At 42.2% G+C, this 20,367-nt stretch overlaps 1 protein-coding gene across 1 annotated transcript in view; it reads right to left on the bottom strand.

Moving 5' to 3' along the window:
• Positions 1 to 20,367, bottom strand: part of LOC109070402 (SH3 and cysteine-rich domain-containing protein 2-like) — an 85,483-nt gene that overhangs the window by 47,401 nt on the left and 17,715 nt on the right. The window contains exons 6-7 of the mRNA XM_042745498.1: positions 18,552 to 18,664; positions 18,159 to 18,228 (exon numbers count right to left, since the gene is read on the bottom strand). Of these exons, the coding sequence (XP_042601432.1) occupies positions 18,159 to 18,228; positions 18,552 to 18,664 (183 nt within the window). The remainder of the gene's footprint in view (positions 1 to 18,158; positions 18,229 to 18,551; positions 18,665 to 20,367) is intronic.

Raw genomic sequence — 20,367 nt, 5'->3', positions numbered from 1 at the left:
ACACTACTGTGGTACTGTCTGAGCGAACAATGACATGCTTCTCCCGAAGCTGAGGCCGAAAATGGATCAGGGCCCGAAATGCTGCCTCCAGTTCCAGCAGAATTATGTGTGCTCCTCTCCACGAGGCATCCCATTGTCCTTGTGCTGGATTGCCTCGCCAGACAGCACCCCAGCCCTCCAGTGACGCATCTGTTGTTATCATCTCCCTTGAACATAAAGGGCCCAGTTTGACTCCTTCCTTTAGGCCTGGAGTCGAGAGCCACTACTGGACTGTTGGAAGACAATCCCCGTCCCTTGGAATCAGTCGCTGTCCATTCTCGTATGGACTCACTTTGTATTTTGCTAACCATAGCTACAGAGGGCGAATGTGATGGAAGACTCTGCCTGTCTGCCCCTACGAAAGGACTGTCGAACTCCTTGGCCTGGTCCACCTAGAGCCCCTTGGCCAGCAGTTCTTCGCTGCGCTGGGTAGGCCTGGGGTAACGATTCTGGGCGAGTCCAGCTACTGTTCCCCGCTGATGTCCGAGGCCCACGAATAACTGGTGCCCGACGCACAGAGCGTGCCAACTCCCTTGTCTTACGGGACTGCTCCAATGCTGCCTCTGAAGGGGGCCCAAAGACCTCGCCAGGGATCAATGTAGCTGCTACGACTGCCATGCAGTCTTGGTCCAAAAGATTGGCCTGGGACAGCCATACTTGACGACGTGCTTGAACCACACTGGCCATCGATTGTCCCAGAGCTTGGGCATGTGCACTTGTTCCTCGGATCAGCATGTCAACCACCCTTAATGCTTCTGGAATGTCATCACTCATCAAGGTAGAGGACAAATCCTGCAGTATACCCTCTAAATAAACCAACAGGAGGGAATTCGTGCATGCCAGTCTTGCAGACAAGGCAGAGGCATGATAAGTTCTTTTTAGCTGAAAGTCAACTAACCTACAATGCTTGTTAGGGTGTATAGCATCTTTGCCAGCCCTGGTGGTTGGTCCTGCCAACATAGCAAATGTGGGCCCAATCTGAGGAGCTGAAGCAAGCCCGTAAGCTGCCGCCCTTGCCAGGCTGCCCAGCTGTGTCTTAGGGAGGGCAGTGGAACCTGGGACCTTCCATGAAGAATGCAACTCTGTCACAAAGTCTGGAAGTATAGGCAAACCTTCCGTTTTTCGGCGCAGAGAGCCTCTATCAAACACCGAAGTTGATGTTGAGGCAGGTTGTGAAGTCAGGTTCGCCCGCTCTGCTGCTCTAGCAATCACTGCCTTATCTGATGGATCCTAAGGAACTGGATCCGAGGCCTGAGAAGAATAATCCTCCATTTCTGAATCAGAGATGTCCTCCTGATCTGATGGCATAGAATTGCCTTCCCTTCCAAACACTCCAGATGCTATCACATATATCTCATCTGGGTGGCGGAATGGATGCTATTGCACCAGTTCCCCAGGGCCTGGCGGCCCCACCGGCCACTGCTGCACCTGTAACAAATTATTCAGAGTCTCTTGCATTCCTTGCATTTGCCTCTGAAGGTGATCCACGTCCCCTTCTACATGCTTGCGCTTGTGAGATCGCTCACGCCCGACACCTTCTTGAAGATCCAGCTCAGGCCGATGCTGTACTTGTCCTGCAGGGATCTCTGCTGGAAAACCAATGTTGCCTTCCTCTTGCATCTTAATAGGGAAGTAAAAAAAATCTCAGCTAGCTTTTGTCTTCACAGACAAAGTGGTTTCTTTGGCTGAAATGACAAACGAAAATCCCTTCAGGCTGTTTTTTTTTTCTTTTTAAACAGCTTACTTCAACTTGGTAGCTTTCACCTTTACAGGTGAAGAGGCCCCATTGCCAAACAATCTGTGTAACTAATAATACTCACCTTTTCCAAACAGAATTAACCCGGTAGCTTTAATCCTCTTGGGTAAGAGGCTCCGTCACAAACAGCATGCAGCAACGTGGTAATTTTCACCCTCACAGGCAAAGAGGCTCCCTTCAGCCAGCTACTTTAAGCAATAAAGGAAGCAAATCTTACCATCTTTACCAACTCGATCGTTAGCCAGGAGGCAAAAAAGAGAAAGGGCTGACTGATTAACACCTGTATTTAAAGGAGGTGATTACAAGCGGGGCTGGGTTAATTTGATATACCATCTCCTGACAGCTCATCCCCAACAATGCTGACCCATAACTTAAATGAAATAGAACAAGCAATATGGCACCATCCCTACCTTCAAGCACGGAGGTGGAAACATTATGCTGTAACAGACAAGCCTGTTACTAAGTATTTTGTCTGCAGTTTTCCTCCTTACTGCTAGGGGTGCTATGGCACCTAAATTAGCTCCTTAAGTAAAGGTGCTGCAGTAGAGGAAGTTAGCAGAATAGCGGTAGCAGAAAGCATGGCTTGACTGCATTTTTGCTATGTCCTGGTTGGGAAATGTTCCATTTCAAGCTCAACTTAAAGTAAGGATGTGTTTTCTTTCCTGGTATTTAAAAACTTGTTTGTTAATGATGTTTGTTGCCAAGACATCATTGATCATGTGTGTTGATATATGCTGAGCAACTAAAGTTGTGTTGGGTTTGATGCTAAAACGTTGATACAGTTTATTTGTATGTATTTTAGAAGGACCCTTTATCGGTGACTTTAACACTGAATGTTGAGAGCTAAATATGGATTTAAAGCCCAGATGGATGTAGGCTTGTGGCTTATTGGCTTATTTATGGCTATACCTGATTGGGAAGTGTCTGGAGCTTGTGGACTGTCTTTTTCTTGTATTTCTTTTTGTTTGGTGATATTTATTTTTGTTTTCATGGGTGTATAAAAGAATAATTGACACATTTGGTAAGCATATTTTCCCTATTAAACTGTTGTCAGGCAAACTGACTCCCCCTTAATTAGGTTATATAACTAGTTTGGTGTTAGAAAAACATGAGACTGTTATAATGCTTTGGGGCTGTTTTTCTACTAAGGATACAGGACGACTTTACTGCATTGCGGGGCACATGGACGGGGCCATGTACTGTAAAATCTTGGACAAGAACCTCCTTCCCTCAGCCAAAACACTGAAGAACCTGGTGACCAACTACAAAAAAAAAAATGATTCTAAAGGCCCACCATTTTTTGCCCATGCACCCCCCCAGAGATCTGTTTTATTAGTAGTAAAAGGAGTAGTAGTAATGTAATAGAAATTATTAATCTATCTACCAACGAATTACAAATAAAACAAAATTATGGCTTATTTCTGCGTTTTCGATAAAATTATCTCCCCCTATTCACTACATGGTTTTGTCCCGTCCTAAGTAGCCTAGAGTCAGTAAGTGAAATAAGATGGTAGAGATCTCTTCGAGTTCCAGGAGGGGCAAACCGAGCCAGACTATTTGGTCAGTCCCACTTTTAATTCATTTTAGTTTTGCTATAGAAAATCTACAAATTCACACTCTGATTAAATAAAGCAGCAGCAGGAAGTGCATGAGGTTGTCATGGCAACCAGATGCACTGCACACGACTTACAACTGCGCTTCTATTTTGCCACACTAAACTTAACAATAAATACATTGAAAATAATACACAATAAACATGGCTGTCAAAACAATCTCAAAGTGAATTATTCATCCACTGTTTAAAATATAATTACTTTAGCTGGGTTTCAACAGGCAGGGTCACAGTTATCTTCAGTGTATGAAGTTAAAGGCTTTTGGGTTAAGGTTCATAATGTAGAACTTTTTTAACATTGTATGCTGTATGTGTATAGGTGTATCCTATTTATTATTTTAGGATCTTTTTGTTTGCCCCAGTGAAGCATTTATATCAATATAACTGATTAAGTAGTCAAACTCATTCCAATATCAGCAGAATAGTGTGGCACAGAAAGTTTATGTCCATAGAAAAGGTTCTGAATGAATTATGTTCCATGAGTACAAATCTTAATGTTTAAGCATATAATGATATTCTAGGGAATTATGTGTTTCTAATTTTATACCAGTAGTTTGGGCAGGACCCTATTCTATTCTAACACGACAATGCCTCTGTGTATAATGTAAGGTAAAAAAAAAAAAAAAAAGATCGATTCGGTGAGTGTGGAAGAACCTGACTAGTCTGCAGAAAGCAAAGTCCTAATCCCAGCTGAACACCTCTGGTGTGTCTTTAAATGCAGACCTTGAGCCAAAAACTCATCACCAAACACCAATGACTTGTACATATGCATACAATCATTTTAGACACTTCCAAAACTGAAAATGAAATTTTTAAATACAGGAATTACATTTCCATCTTTGTTGCCACAGTTTTAAAAGTGCCTTTTTCTGTTCTAAAGAAGGGGGTGTCCCAATACTTTTTTCATAAATATGTACAAGTCATTACAGGCAGACGTTGAAACGGGAAACACCTGCCCTCGGGACGATTCAGCTTTGGTCGGACCAATCAGATTCTATGTTACAGGACTGTTTTGATTACGTCGACTGGGATATGTTCCGGGCTGCATCCAATAATGACATCGATGTTTACACAGACACCATCATGTGCTTCATAAGGAAGTGCATAGAAGACGTTGTACTGTACCAAACAAAACAATCAGAACCTACCCAAATCAGAAACTGTGGATTAACACTAATGTTCGCACGGCTCTCAATGCTCTGCCTTTAATTCCGGTAATGCGGATGATTATAAGCAAGCTAGCTATGCCCTCCGCAAAACCATCAAGACCATAAAATCGCCAATACAAAGAAAAAATTTAAGCACAATTCAACACTTCCAACTAAAGAGACATGTTGCAAAGACTCAACAACATCATGGACTATAAGGATCACAAACACCCTGCTACAAACACTGCTTCCTCACTGCTTGATGAGCTCAATGCCTTCTACGCTCACTTCGAAGTCAATGGCTCCTCCCCCACACAGAGCAGGCCGAGACTGCTGCTGCTCGTCCACTCTCTGTGTCTGTAGCAGATGTTACCCAATTGCTCTGGCGCGTGAATATCCCCAAAGCTGACAGGTCCAGAAGGTATTCCTGATCAAGTTCTTAAAACATGCACTCACCAACTAGCTGGAGTCTTCACGGACATTTTTAACCTCTCCCTTTCCCTATCTGTTGTCCCCCAATGTTTCAAAACATCCACCATTGTGCCAATACAAAAGACACCCAAAGCTTCTTGCTTGAATGACTGGCACCCTGTTGCTCTGACTCCCATCATCAGTAAGTGCTTTGAGAAGCTTATCAGAGATCACATCTGCTTTGTATTACCAGCATCACTCGACCCACTGCAGTTTGCCTACCGCAATAACTGCTCCACAGATGATGCAGTTGCCTTCACCCTGCACACTGCCCTTTCCCATCTTGACAAGAGGAACACACATGTGAGAATGTTGTTTGTTGACTACAGCTCAGCATTTAATACCATAGTGCCCTCTTAGCTTGTGGTGAAACTTCGGGCTCTGGGTCTGAACAGTTATCTGTGCAGCTGGATCCTGGACTTCTTGACAGGCAGACAGCAGGTAGTCAGAGTTGGCAGCTACATCTACTCCCCGTTGACCCTCAAAACCGGAGTCCCACAGGGCTGCATTCTCAGTCCTCTCCTGTACTCCCTGTACATGCATGAATGTGTAGCCACGCATAGCTCCAACGTCGTCATCAAATTCGTGGATGACACTATGGTGGTAGGCTTGATCACCGACGATGATGAATCAGCATACAAAGAAGAGGTGCACACCCTGACTAACTGGTGCCACAACAACAACCTCTCTCTGAACGTCAAGAAGACCAAGGAACTTTTGGCAGATTTCTGGAGACGGACCAGTGAGCACTCCCCCATCTCCATCGAAGGAACTCCAGTGGAGCGGGTCTGCAGCCTCAAGTTCCCCGGCGTTCATATCACCGAGTACCTCACCTGCAATACTTACACACAGTCAGTAGTGAGGAAGGCCCACCAGCGTCTCTTCTTCCTCAGACGACTGAAGGAATTTGGTTTGAGCTCAAAAATCCTCAGACAGTTCTACAGTTGCACTGTGGAGAGCATCCTGACTGACTGCATCACTGCCTGGTACAGGAACTGCATCGCTCTCAACCGGAAAGCGCTGCAGAGAATAGTTCAGACAGCCCAGCACATCGTCGGAGGTGAGCTTTCCTCCCCTCCAGGACATCTACACCCAGAGATGTGTGAGCAAAGCACATGTGAGACTCCTGCCACCCGAGCCACAAACTCTTTTCACTATACATATATGTATACATCACTGTAAGTCTCATATAAAAGCTGTACATTCATACAAGTCTCTTGAGTATATTGTGTACTATGTGTATATTATGGAAATGTGTATATTGTGTACAGTTGTTTATTGTATATTGTGAAAAATGTATATTGTGTAAAATGTATGTATTATTTATGTATACTGTTAATTTTTCATATATTCTTGCTTGTACTACCATGGCACAGAGTCTTGTACCCAAGAGTTTCACCACTGTTACACTTGTGTGTACAATAAAGAGATTTGATTTGATTATTATTATTAATATTATTTACAATACCATTATTTCCATCACTGCTTTTGAAAGTGTTTCATTCTAACATGCATGAGCTTTACATAAATCTAAAAGAAAAGTTAGAAACATTATCTGTGTTACAGGCTGTATTATTATTATTATTATTATTATTATTATTATTATTATTATTACTATTATTATTACTATTATTATTTAAACCACACACACAACCTTATTCATTAGAAGTTGTCATTCTAAATGTTTAAAGGATGTTCTAGGAATGTTATTCTAAGAACATTTTCTCCCAACATGGAGCAAATGTGAAAAAAAACTTCTATAAACAGTATATATATATATATATATACATATATATATATATATATATTATATTTATTTTATTTAACTTTTTATTATTATTATTATTATTTTTATTATTTTTACTAACTTTTGGAGAACATTTTGAAAAACTTTTTAACAAATAACTAACTGGAGGAATGTTCATAACTTTGTTACCATAACTTTTGAATGTTCCCTGTTGGATATTGGATGGATATTGATGGATATTGACATATATTATGAAAAAAATATATATATATATATATATACACACACACACAGTGGGTACGGAAAGTATTCAGACCCCCTTAAATTTTTCACTCTTTGTTATATTGCAGCCATTTACTAAAATCATTTAAGTTATTTTTTTTCCCCATTAATGTACACACAGCACCCTATATTGACAGAAAAAAAAATTGTAAACATTTTTGCAGATTTATTAAAAAAGAAAAACTGAAATATCACATGGTCCTAAGTATTCAGACCCTTTGCTGTGACACTCATATATTTAACTCAGGTGCTGTCCATTTCTTCTGATCATCCTTGAGATGGTTCTACACCTTCATTTGTGTCCAGCTGTGTTTGATTATACTGATTGGACTTGATTAGGAAAGCCACACACCTGTCTATATAAGACCTTACAGCTCACAGTGCATGTCAGAGCAAATGAGAATCATGAGGTCAAAGGAACTGCCTGATGTATGTAGTTTGCTAAAAAAACAGAGAAATGAGATTCTCTGGTCTGATGAGACCAAGATAGAACTTTTTGGCCTTAATTCTAAGTGGTATGTGTGGAGAAAACCAGGCACCGCTCATCACCTGTCCAATACAGTCCCAACAGTGAAGCATGGGGGTGGCAGCATCATGCTGTGGGGGTGTTTTTCAGCTGCAGGGACTGTTTGGTTGCAATCAAGGGAAAGATGAATGCGGCCAAGTACAGGGATATCCTGGATGAAAACCTTCTCCAGAGTGCTCAGGACCTCAGACTGGGCTGAAGGTTCACCTTCCAACAAGACAATGACCCTAAGCACACAGCTAAAATAACGAAGGAGTGGCTTCACAACAACTCCGTGACTGTTCTTGAATGGCCCAGCCAGAGCCCTGACTTAAACCCAACTGAGCATCTCTGGACAGACCTGAAAATGGCTGTCCACCAACGTTTACCATCCAACCTGACATAACTGGAGAGGATCTGCAAGGAGGAATGGCAGAGGATCCCCAAATCCAGGTGTGAAAAACTTGTTGCATCTTTCCCAAAAAGACTCATGGCTGTATTAGATGAAAAGGGTGCTTCTACTAAATAGTGAGCAAAGGGTCTGTGATGAAGGCCGACCCTTTTCAGGCAGATGAAACTGGCTGCTTGAGAATCAGCCAATCAGGAGCGTCACTGCGCTCTGCAGCTCGCGGAAGCAGACAGCTTAAGTTTCAGTTTCGAAAAGTTTGGAAGAGAGCGCTGACGTTGAAAGACGGTGTAGCTTTTATTTTATATATAATATAAGTTAGTGTTGCTGTACTTATTTACAAGTTCCTAGTATTGTGTGCGTGCAACTACCAGTAAGTATACTGAAGTTTGTTGTTTTTACCTCACAATAATGCTGTGGCATGTTGCTGCTCAATGTCGAATAATGGCGGAGCTTCGTACTGCTCGTGTGTTTAATTGTTGAGAACGCTGTTAATTAATGGTGGTGTTGCTGTGCAAGCCTTACGTGCCTCAATTGAAATAATTTCTGTTGTTCTTGCACAATGGGTAACATTGTTTATTTTAAGGAGTAACTCTGCAGCTCATAATTATTATATGTTCAGCAGAATTTAGCATGTTGTATATTGTTGCAGTTAATGTGCAGCAAAATAATCTTTAAACAGAGAAATAGTGTACTATTGCATTTGTAAGTTTGTATTTACTTAGTAATAAGCATTTATTATAACACTGCATTCAAGTCATCCATAACAAAACTATAATTTAATTTTGATTGTTTTTGTTTTATTATATACCTGCTAGGAATGTAATAATTATTTGATATTTATATAGACAATTTACATTTACTGATTTATGCCTGTATCTCTATTTCAGAACCACACACACTTTAAACCTTCATCTCAATAAAACACCTAAACGGAACATTTTGTTTGCACTCTAATCAGTGCCCCCTGGTGGTCACAACCTTCTGAAGACCAGTCAATTATACAGTTCTTACCAATCACCATAACAATTGGTCCTTCAAGCCGGATGACGCGTGGTCACCTTGGGATTGTTTTGAGATGTTCTCGGATCAGTATACACGCCCAGTAGATGCCCGACCCCGCCGAGAGACCCGGCGACCAGCCTGGATGGAAGACTATGACATACCCCTCCAAGCATTGCAGCCGCCCTCTCGTTTGCCTCATCAATCGGTTAACCTGTCAGAGCAACAGCAGCCTTACGACAGCATGGTCAGATTTCCAGAGAGACACGCCAGGATGAAGCTGTCTATCCACGTCAGTTTGAGTATACAGAACCCCTCTTTCAGAGTACGCCTGCCTCGGCCAGATCAAGGTCTGCCCCAGAAACAATGCCTGAGGTCCTTGAAGCTCTTTATAAGCTGCGGGAAGATAATCTAAGGCTGCAGCAACAGGTAATGGACATGCACAGGCGACTTGACGCCCGTACTTCCCTTCCAGACCTACCAGCACTGCGACAGACAGCCCTTTCTCCTTTCCCTACAACAGCCCCCCCCCCAACAGCAGTATACCATAGAGCAGGATGGCGGTGCGTACCAAACCACGCCAATCCCGCCACGTGTGCAAGCTGGTGGTCACACTCTGCCTACGGATGATGATGACTGGCCACCGCCACCACCTCCAGTAGCAGACAACATTTATCAGCCACTATCACAGGACCTTATGGCAGAGCTCATAACAGCACTGAGAGACATTAGGATGGCACGTCAGCAGGAGTCTCCCAGACATCCTGAGCCCCATCATTCAGTGCCCTGGGTACAGACACCAGAGTACTGTGCACCCTACACCCTCAAAGATGTGAGTCGCTCCCCGAAGAGCTGCAACCCTCTCACCACCATGAGACAGTGTACCGTGGGCCTAAACCCACAATCCCTGCATTCACCAAAGGGGATCCGAGAGAGTTCGCCAGGCTTAAGGTTGCTCTGGAGAACGTACTGCCTGTGGACACTACAGAGCGCTTTAAATACCAGATCCTGATGGATCACCTGAAGTATGAGGAGGCACTTCTAATAGCGGACTCATATACAAACTCACTGCAGCCCTACACTGACACTATGACAAGCCTAATTGAGCATTATGGACAGCCTCACCAGCTAGCGCTCAGGAAAATAGCTGATCTAATGGAGGCCCCTAATATTGCACGTGGTGACTCCAGTGGGTTTAAGCGATTCGCCCTGAAAGTGAGAGCACTCGTGGTGATGTTAGACCAGCTTGGGGACAGTGGAAAGACTGACCTCCACTGTGGTTCACATGTGACACGGCTGATGTCCAAACTGCCTCATGATATACGGGCTGAATTTAAGAGATTCTTGTACCCAATGCGTGTCACAATCCCAAGCCTATTGCACTTTTCTGACTGGCTTGACTATGAGCTGAAGATGCAGGAGACGGTGTATGAGCCTCTAACCAGTGAAAACAAGAGCAGAGCAGGACCCAGGACAGAGCACCGCCGTGACGCTAAGAGTGGCAAGAATACCAACATCATGCACACCACAGACCAACCCGAGAGCACACCGACAGTAGAGAAGGCCTTATCTAGCACCAAGCAGCCAGAGAGGACAGCATACTGCCCTTGCCCTGAATGAAGAGGTATCATATCGTTCACAAGTGCAGTATGGAGTACCGCAAGGCTCAGTACTAGGGCCGTTACTCTTCACACTTTACATGTTACCCTTGGGAGATATCATCAGGAAACACGGTGTTAGCTTTCACTGTTATGCTGATGATACTCAGCTCTATATTTCTTTGCGGCCCGGCGAAACATACTAATTTGAAAAACTAACGGAATGCATAGTCGATATAAAAAACTGGATGACGAGTAATTTCTTACTGCTAAATTCTGAAAAAACAGAGGTGTTAATTATAGGGCCTAAAAGCTCTGCATGTTAAGACTTAGAACGCTGTCTAAGCCTTGATGGCTGCTCTGTCAATTCTTCATCATCAGTTAGGAACCTAGGTGTGCTATTTGATAACAACCTTTCCTTAGAAAGCCACGTTTCAAGCATTTGTAAAACTGCATTTTTCCATCTCAAAAATATATTTAAATTATGGCTTATGCTCTCAATGTCAAATGCAGAAATGTTAATCCATGCGTTTATGACCTCAAGGTTAGACTATTGTAATGCTCTATTGGGTGGTTGTTCTGCACGCTTAGTAAACAAACTCCAGTTAGTCCAAAACTAGAACCAGGAAGTATGATCATACTAGCCTGGTCCTGTCAACTCTGCACTGGCTCCCTATCAAACATCGTATAGATTTTAAAATCTTGCTTATTACTTATAAAGCCCTGAATGGTTTAGCACCTCAGTATTTGAACAAGCTCTTGTTACATTATAGTCCTCCACGTCAGCTCCGTTCTCAAAACTCTGGCAATTTGATAATACCTAGAATATCAAAGTCAACTGCGGGCAGCAGATCCTTTTCCTATTTAGCGCCCAAACTCTGGAATAACCTACCTAACATTGTTCAGGAGGCAGACACACTCTTGCAGTTTAAATCTAGATTAAAGACCCATCTCTTTAACCTGGCTTACACATAACATACTAATACACTTCTCATATCCAAATCCGTTAAAGGATTTTTAGGCTGCATTAATTAGGTAAACCAGAACCGGGAACACTTCCCATAACACCTGATGTACTTGCTATAGAAGAATGGCATCAACGCTCATATTAGTCTGTTTCTCTCTTATTCCGAGGTCACCGTAGCCACCAGATCCAGTCTGTATCCAAGTCAGAGGGTCACTGCAGTCACCCGGATCCAGTATGTATCCAGCCCAGATGGTGGATCAGCACCTAGAAAGGACCTCTACAGCCCTGAAAGACAGCGGAGACCAGGACTAGAGCCCCAGAGACAGATCCCCTGTAAAGACCTTGTCTCAGACGACCACCGGGACAAGACCACAGGAAACAGATGATTCTTCTGCACAATCTGACTTTGCTGCAGCCTGGAATTGAACTGCTGGTTTCGTCTGGCCAGAGGAGAACTGCCCCCCCCCAACTGAGCCTGGTTTCTCCCAAAGGTTTTTTTTTCTCCATTCTGTCACTGATGGAGTTTTGGTTCCTTGCCGCTGTCGCCTCTGGCTTGCTTAGTTGGGGACACTTCATTTACAGCGATATTGTTGACTTGATCACAAATTATTGCACAGATACTATTTAAACTGAACTGAGCTGCATGATGACATCACTGAATTCAATGATGAACTAAAAAAAACAGTCATTTTGCATTATTGACACACTGTTTTCCTAACTAATGTTGTTCAGTTGCTTTGACGCAATCTTTTTTGTTTAAAGCGCTATATAAATAAAGATGATTTGACTTGACTTGACTTACTGCTCTAACACGCAACACTTCCTAGATAAGTGTGCAAACTTTGCACAGCTTACAGTGGAACAGATAATAGCGTGATATCAAGGGCATGTTTCATTAGGGGAGGCTGCTCCCAGAAGACAAGCCCTTGCTGCGCTTCCTGTGGCGAGACCTGAATACAGAGGAACCACCCAGCATCTACACATGGCAAGTCCTTCCATTTGGCACCACATGTAGCCCCTGCTGTGCAACTTTTGCGCTGCAGAAACATGTGGTTGACCACAGTCAGCCTGGTGAAGATGTTAGAGTGTCGATAGAAAGATCCTTTTATGTGGATAACTGTCTGCAAAGCCTCCCATCTGTTGAAGAAGCCCATCACCTGGTCGACAAACTGACCTCACTGTTGGCTACAGATGGATTTGAGTTACGCCAGTGGGCCAGTAACACCCCTGAGGTCATCAGCCATCTGCCCAAAGAAGCAAGATCTGAGAGCAGTGAGTTGTGGCTCAAGCTCGCCCTGGGACTCCGCTGGCTCTGCAATTCAGACACATAAAGGTATAAATACCATATGCTGGACCAACCTACACCCTGGCAGTCTTGGCATGCCTGTTCGACCCCTTGGGATTTACACTCCCCTTCACTACGCGGGCCAAGGTCCTGGTGCAGCACTTGTGGGACAAACAGAGAGACTGGGATGACCCTTCACTGCCTGAAGATGTGCTGCAGCCATGGCTGACGTGGGAGGAAGAATTGCAGCATCTCTCCCAGATTCTACTGCCTCACTGCTATGTGAGCCCTGAGATGAACACTTCTAACCTCCAGAGAGACTTACACATCTTCGCTGATGCATCAGAGAAGGCATATGGCTCAGTGGCCTATCTGTGGACGGAGAGCTCACACGGCCGTGTGGAAGTGTCATTCATGACTGCTAGATCCAGAGTGGCCCCAAAGAAGCAGCAATCAATACAAAGACTAGAACTGTGTGCTGCCCTGACAGCTGCACAGCTAGCTGCACTACTTCAAAGAGAGCTGACTGTGAATATCCGCAATGTTATATTCTGGACCGACTCCACAACAGTACTCACATGGCTTCAGTCCGACTCCTGTTTGTACAAGGTATTCGTGGGAACACGTATAGCTGAAATCCAGGAGCTGACTGATGTCCGGGCCTGGAGATATGTGGATTCGGTCAACAACCCAGCTGATGATATAACACGGGAAAAAACACTGCTGGAACTGGCTGGCTGCGGTGAAAATACTGGATTCTGCATGGCCGTGAAGTTGTGAAGCGCCATCAGCACTCCTGTCCGGACTGCCAGAGATGGAGAGCCTCTCCAGTAGTGCCCAAGATGGCAGACCTCCCACAGTGCAGACTACGGCTGCTGAAGCCCCCGTTTTTCTCTACGGGCATGGACTGCTTCGGGCCTTTCACAGTGAAGGTTGGCCGTCGCCATGAGAAGAGATGGGGCATACTATTTAAATGTCTGATGACGCGCGCGGTGCATGTGGATGTTCTGTCCAGTATGAACTCGAATTCCTTTTTAATGGCTCTCCACCGCTTCATTGCACGAAGGGGTAAGCCAGCAGAGCTCCAGTCCAACCAGGGCACGAATTTTAAGGGAGGTGAAAGAGAACTCCAGGAGGCCTTCAGGTCACTACACCCCACACTGCAGACTCATCTGGCTAAACACCAGATTAACTTTCAGTTTAACCCCCCAAGCGCACCACACTTTGGAGGAGTCTGGGAAAGGGAGGTGAGGTCTATTAAAGCTGCGCTGTATGCCACCATCCAATCACAGACTGTCCCCGAAGAGGTCCTGCGGACGGTACTAATTGAAGTGGAGGGGATTTTAAATTCTAAACCACTGGGTTACGTGTCAACCGACGTGGCTGATGTTGACCCAGTGACCCCCAACTTGCTCCTCATGGGGCGGCTCGACCCTTCTTTACCACAGGTTGTGTATGGTGAGTCTGAGCTCCTGAGTCGCCGCCGCTGGAGACATACTCAGGTGCTGGCTGACCAGTTTTGGTCCCACTTTATACGACACTATTTCCCGACTCTTCAGAGTCACTCTAAGTGGCACAAGGACCCTGCACAGCTGCAAACTGGAACCATAGTGATGGTGGTGGACCCACAGCTGCCCAGAGCACAGTGGCCTTTAGGTCACGTCACTGAGGTTATTCCAGGAACTGATGGGAGAGTCAGGACTGCAGTAGTTAAAGTCAAGGACAAAATCTACACGAGGTCTGTCGCTCGCCTTGTAGCTCTGCCTGCCATACCAGATACTGATACGGTCAGTCCTTCTTAGAGTGGCAAATATAGTGTAACAAATTTGGGGGCGGCTGTGATGAAGGCCGACCCTTTTCAGGCAGATGAAACTGGCTGCTTGAGAATCAGCCAATCAGGAGCGTCACTGCGCTCACGGAAGCAGACAGCTTAAGTTTCAGTTTCGAAAAGTTTGGAAGAGAGCGCTGACGTTGAAGACGGTGCAGCTTTTATTTTATAGATAATATAAGTTAGTGTTGCTGTACTTATTTACAAGTTCCTAGTATTGTGTGCGTGCAACTACCAGTAAGTATACTGAAGTTTGTTGTTGTTTTTACCTCACAATAATGTTGTGGCATGTTGCTGCTGTTGTCGAATAATGGCGGAGGTTCGTACTGCTCGTGTGTTTAATTGTTGAGAACGCTGGTAATTAATGGTGGTGTTGCTGTGCAAGCCTTACGTGCCTCAATTGAAATAATTTCTGTTGTTCTTGCACAATGTGTAACATTGTTTATTTTAAGGAGTAACTCTGCAGCTTATAATTATATGTTCAGCAGAATTTAGCATGTTGTATATTGTTGCAGTTAATGTGCAGCAAAGCAATCTTTGAACAGAGATATAGTGTACTATTGCATTTGTAAGTTTGTTTTTACTTAGTAATAAGCATTTATTATAACACTGCATTCAAGTCATCCATAACAAAACTGTAACTTAATTTTGATTGTGTTTGTTTTATTATATACCTGCTAGGCATGTAATAATTCTTTGATATTTATATAGAGAGTTTACATTACTGATTTATGCCTGTATCTCTATTTCAGAACCACACACACTTTAAACCTTCATTTCAATAAAACACCTAAACGGAACATCTTGTTTGCATTCTAATCGATGCCCCCTGGTGGTCACAACCTTCTAAAGACTAGTCAATTATACAGTCCTTACCAATCACCATAACAGGGTCTGAATACTTAGGACCATGTGATATTTAAATTTTTTTTAATGTGCAAAAATGTCAACAATTCTGTGTTTTTCTGTCAATATGGGGTGCTGTGTGTACATTAATGAGAAAAAAAAATGAACTTAAATGATTTTAGCAAATGGCTGCAATATAACAGAGTAAAAAATGTAAGGGGGTCTGAATACTTTCCGTACCCACTGTATGTGTGTGTGTGTGTATATATATATATATATATAATATCAAATAAAATACTATGGAAATCCACGAGCCACGAACATTTTTTTTTTTATATGTTCTACATTTTATATATTTATATAGCATATATTCGACATTAAAAAATATGTTAAAAACAACATGAAAAATATACCTAATGCAGAAAAGCCACCTCTTTTTTCCCTAATTCGCTTAGATGACCACTGTATTTCTGTCTCTTCTCTTCTGATAGTTTTTCAGTCAAATCGTTCACTAAGTGCAGTAAAGAAAGATCTAAGAATTTGTCCTATGCCATTAAAGATTGGAGCCAGATTCTCCTCATAACTGAGAAACTTTCTGATGTAGCCGAACCAATGGGCAGCGTGATTGCAAACTGCAGTACTCTGAAAAAGTTTGGATATTTGTCCTTCCGTAGCCTACTTCATCTTTAAGTTTCTCAAGAGTAAGTGGCGATGCGATCGCACATTTCACAAGATCCACTTCAGCTGTCACAAGCAGAGGGTGAATCTTAAAGGTGCCATAGATTGCAAAAATCACTTTTATAAGGTGTTTGAACACAGTTCTCACTACTACTGTATGACGTCATAGTCGGGGAAAGTCCCACCCATTTGTGACACTCTCTGCCCTATTAGCATATACACATCCCTGAGTAAGAAACAGCAGTCCGCCATTACTGTTTTCCTGCTGTAGCTGCTGGAGGTACGATGTCAGCGCCAAAGAGCCATTAAAAGTCTTGTGTGTTGGGATGCACCAACGAACATAGGAGTCTTCATAGACTGATGAGGACACTGTGGTTAAATTTCATTTGCGAAAGAAATGTCCCGGATAAAGACGAAAAGGTCCTATACGTTTGTGCTAACATTTTATGCCGGACTGCCTCACAAATGAGGGTCAGTTCAATTAAAGGGGACAAACACAATACCCTAAATGTGGCAATTTCAACAAGCTATAAAAAAAATTATCTGTGGGGTATTTTGAGATAAAACTTCACATACACACTCTGGGGACATCAGAGAACAATTTAAAATAATGTATCAATGCATTCTATGGCACCTTTAAGGCTTGCAAACATGCTTAAACTGAATAGCGCATCACACTCAAGGTCATCGCTTCAACTCCTGTGGCTCAGTGGTAGAGCATTGCGTTAGCAGCGCATAGGTTGTGGGTCGATTCCCAGGGAACACGTTAGGTAAAGAAAATGTTTGCCTGAATGCACTGTAAGTCGCTTTGGATAAAAGCGTCTGCTAAATGCATAAATGTAAATGTAAACTCGCCTGTCCAATTCAGCCAGAAATTACACTGTCCACCATGTTTTTATTAGCGGGTTTATAAAATATATATGTATATGTATATGTATATATGTATATACCATGACTTAGGTGCCCTTGAGCAAGGCATCGAACCCCCAACTGCTCCCCGGGCGCCGCAGCATAAAAAAATGGCTGCCCACTGCTCCGGTACTTGGCTGAATGACACTGCACCATACGTGGCTGAATGTCACGTCACACTTCACTATATGTGTATGTATGTATGTATGTATGTATATATTTGTTAACTTGCCAAAGCGGGAAAATAACAAAAACAGAGTCCTCTCAAGTTGAGATTAATTCACGACTCGCTAGGATATGGGGCTTAAATAATTCATTTAGCCCAAAACGTACTTATTCTAACCACTAAAATAATAAGATAATACAAATAAAATGAAAAAATGTGAATTCTTTAATTCATCTTGGTGCTCCTATTGTTCAGGATTTATGATCATGCATTTTGCATTTTGCCATTAGTGTGTGTGATTGTGATTAAGATTTTAGCAATTGCAGTTCTTTTATTTTGCTCATTTCGCACAGTACACCTGAATAAAAGCACAGTGGCTGGGACACAGTGGCTTAAAGAATATTTTGGTAGCAAAGGAAAATCTCTGTGGTCAACGCCACTCATACATGCCTCTAACATGTGCACAAAATAATATAAAAAATAATCAAAACAGCTAATTTTGGTCTGAAACCAATATACATTTCTTGGTAGCACTTTATTTTACAGTCCTGTTACTCATGTACATACTATGTACTTATTATAGTAATTACAATAACTATGTATTAACCTTGAACCTACCTCTAAACCTAACCATACTCCATGCAGTTACATAATATTACCAGCACTTTCTTAGCTTGGTAGTACATGTAAGTGCATGTACTGTAAAATAAAGTGCAACCAATTTTTTTATAGCACTGCTGTATACAAAAAATACCATTCTAGATAAAGCACTTAATATTGAGTCATCAGTTGATGTTCAGTTTAAAATCTCTGTTCTAAAGCAAAACCAGTTGAGAACCACTGATCTCTATCTGTGCAATGTATAGTATATTTCTCCATGCATACACATTAACTTAGATTATTTTACCCTTACTTTGGTTTTCAGTCAGTTCCTCCCCCTCAGTGGACACACACTCTTCCTTCTGCTGACCATCCTCTTCATCCTCAAAGGCACATAAAGAGTTTCAAACAAAAATTTTCAATAAAGAAGTGAATGTTAAAAATATAAGCTTTCATTCAGTAACTGATCTAATTTTTAACAAATGCATTTTTTTTAACAATGATAAAGAAAATAACAGTAACAACTAGAATGCAATTTGCAAGTTTAAGGGCTCAAAAAATGCTTGTAAAACATAATTTACATTTAGTCATCAAAAAAGTAATTACTTCTAGGTTTATGATCAATGCACCTTTATTAAATCTAAATGTCTAACCAGCCACAACATCTATGAAACCTAAACCTGCTTGTGGTATATATGGTACACACCAGGCTTTGGCTCGGAGATTCATAGAAACTCCCAAAGCTAGATCGGCTGGTGTTGGCCAGAGAAGTTCCAAAGCGGAGTGTAGCATACACAGGGTCCAGCTGAGCTTTTGACTCTGTCACATCACAAACACATATGCCCAAAAAATTAGCTCTGTCGCCACATAGGTCGCCATGATTTTGCCAAGTATACATGTTCCTGATTCAACATTATTGTCCAAAAATATAGACTTAACCCAATCCCTACCCCCAAACCTAACCCAACCCATAATTTATTCCTAAAATCAGTGAGAAATGATAGATGATTAACAAGGGTGTAGAAGCACCTAACCCTGATTGTAAGCCTAAAACAGATATTTCCTGAAATGTTATATCTCAATTCTGATTGGTTGATTGGAATGTTGTTCCAGGATCAACAAGGATGTTGATCCAGGAACATTTTGTACTTGGTGAAATAACGTTCACCGTACACATACTCATGCTCAAATGTTTACTTGAAGTTTACAGTGGTGGGTAAAATTGTTAGAACATTTGGCATATTTAAGAAGTTTCAGTTGTTTTTGTTGAAATGTCCTTTACAATACCTGTAAAACAAACTATTGTTGGAACTTCCTGTGATGGAAGGAATCTGCTGGAACATTGAAAATGATGGACTGGTCACCTTAAAGTCCGGACATCAACCCCATTGAACAAATTTGGTGCGAGGACAGATATGTTGTACATTCAAAGGAAAACCTTTGGCTTGAGTTGCAGAAGCCATGGGATAACATTAAGGCTGATTCATACTTCTGTGTCGAAACTACGCCGTAGGTTGTGCATAGTACATGCAGGCTACGGCACTTCTCCAAAAATGTCACAGTGTGTCAAATCTACGCGGACCGCAAGCGCTGTGATTGGTTTGCTACTACCCCTCCCTCCATCTTTATTTGAATTTTGTGTGTTTTTTGCACTTAAATATATTTTAATGTTTCACCTTCTTATTTAAAATAAATAAACAAAGCAAAGAACAAGTGTCTTATCATTTATTATAAAACATAGCATTACAACACTTTGTTGTCCACGACAAACAGTTGTTCTGACATGGTACGTTACAAGCCCTTGTGGAGATTGAAAGAATGCCATCCTCTCTTGTTCCGTTGGTGACTCTTTTTTGTAGTTTTAAATAAATTATCTGTACTTTGATATTTTTCTTGCCGCAGTCACGGCTAAATGCTTCTCTAACGAGCCGCTGTCTTTGACTTTTGTTGTGGTACTGCGGGTTTGCCCGTGGACAAAACTAATGTATACTGCATGTTGACGTGGACAGTGACAAAAAAATATAAATAAAAACCGACACACAGCCTACGGCGTAAAACGCAGAAGTAAAAATCAGCTTTATTAAGTTTTCAGGAAATATAAGGTCCTTCTCAAAAAATTTGCATATTGTGATAAAAGTTCATTATTTTCCATAATGTAATGATAACCAAATTAAACTTTCATATATTTTAGATTCATTGCACACCCAACTGAAATATTTCAGGTCTTTTATTGTTTTAATACTGATGATTTTGGCATACAGCTCATGAAAACCTCAAAATCTCAAAAATTAGCATATCATGAAAAGGTTCTCTAAACGAGCTATTAACCTAATCATCTGAATCAACTAATTAACTCTAAACACCTGCAAAAGATTCCTGAGGCTTTTAAAAACTCCCAGCCTGGTTCATTACTCAAAACCGCAATCATGGGTAAGACTGCCGACCTGACTGCTGTCCAGAAGGCCATCATTGACACCCTCAAGCGAGAGGGTAAGACACAGAAAGAAATTTCTGAACAAATA

Source organism: Cyprinus carpio, chromosome B19, assembly GCF_018340385.1.
Source record: "Cyprinus carpio isolate SPL01 chromosome B19, ASM1834038v1, whole genome shotgun sequence".
Taxonomy (NCBI): domain Eukaryota; kingdom Metazoa; phylum Chordata; class Actinopteri; order Cypriniformes; family Cyprinidae; genus Cyprinus; species Cyprinus carpio.
This window is presented reverse-complemented; position numbering and strand designations above follow the sequence as displayed.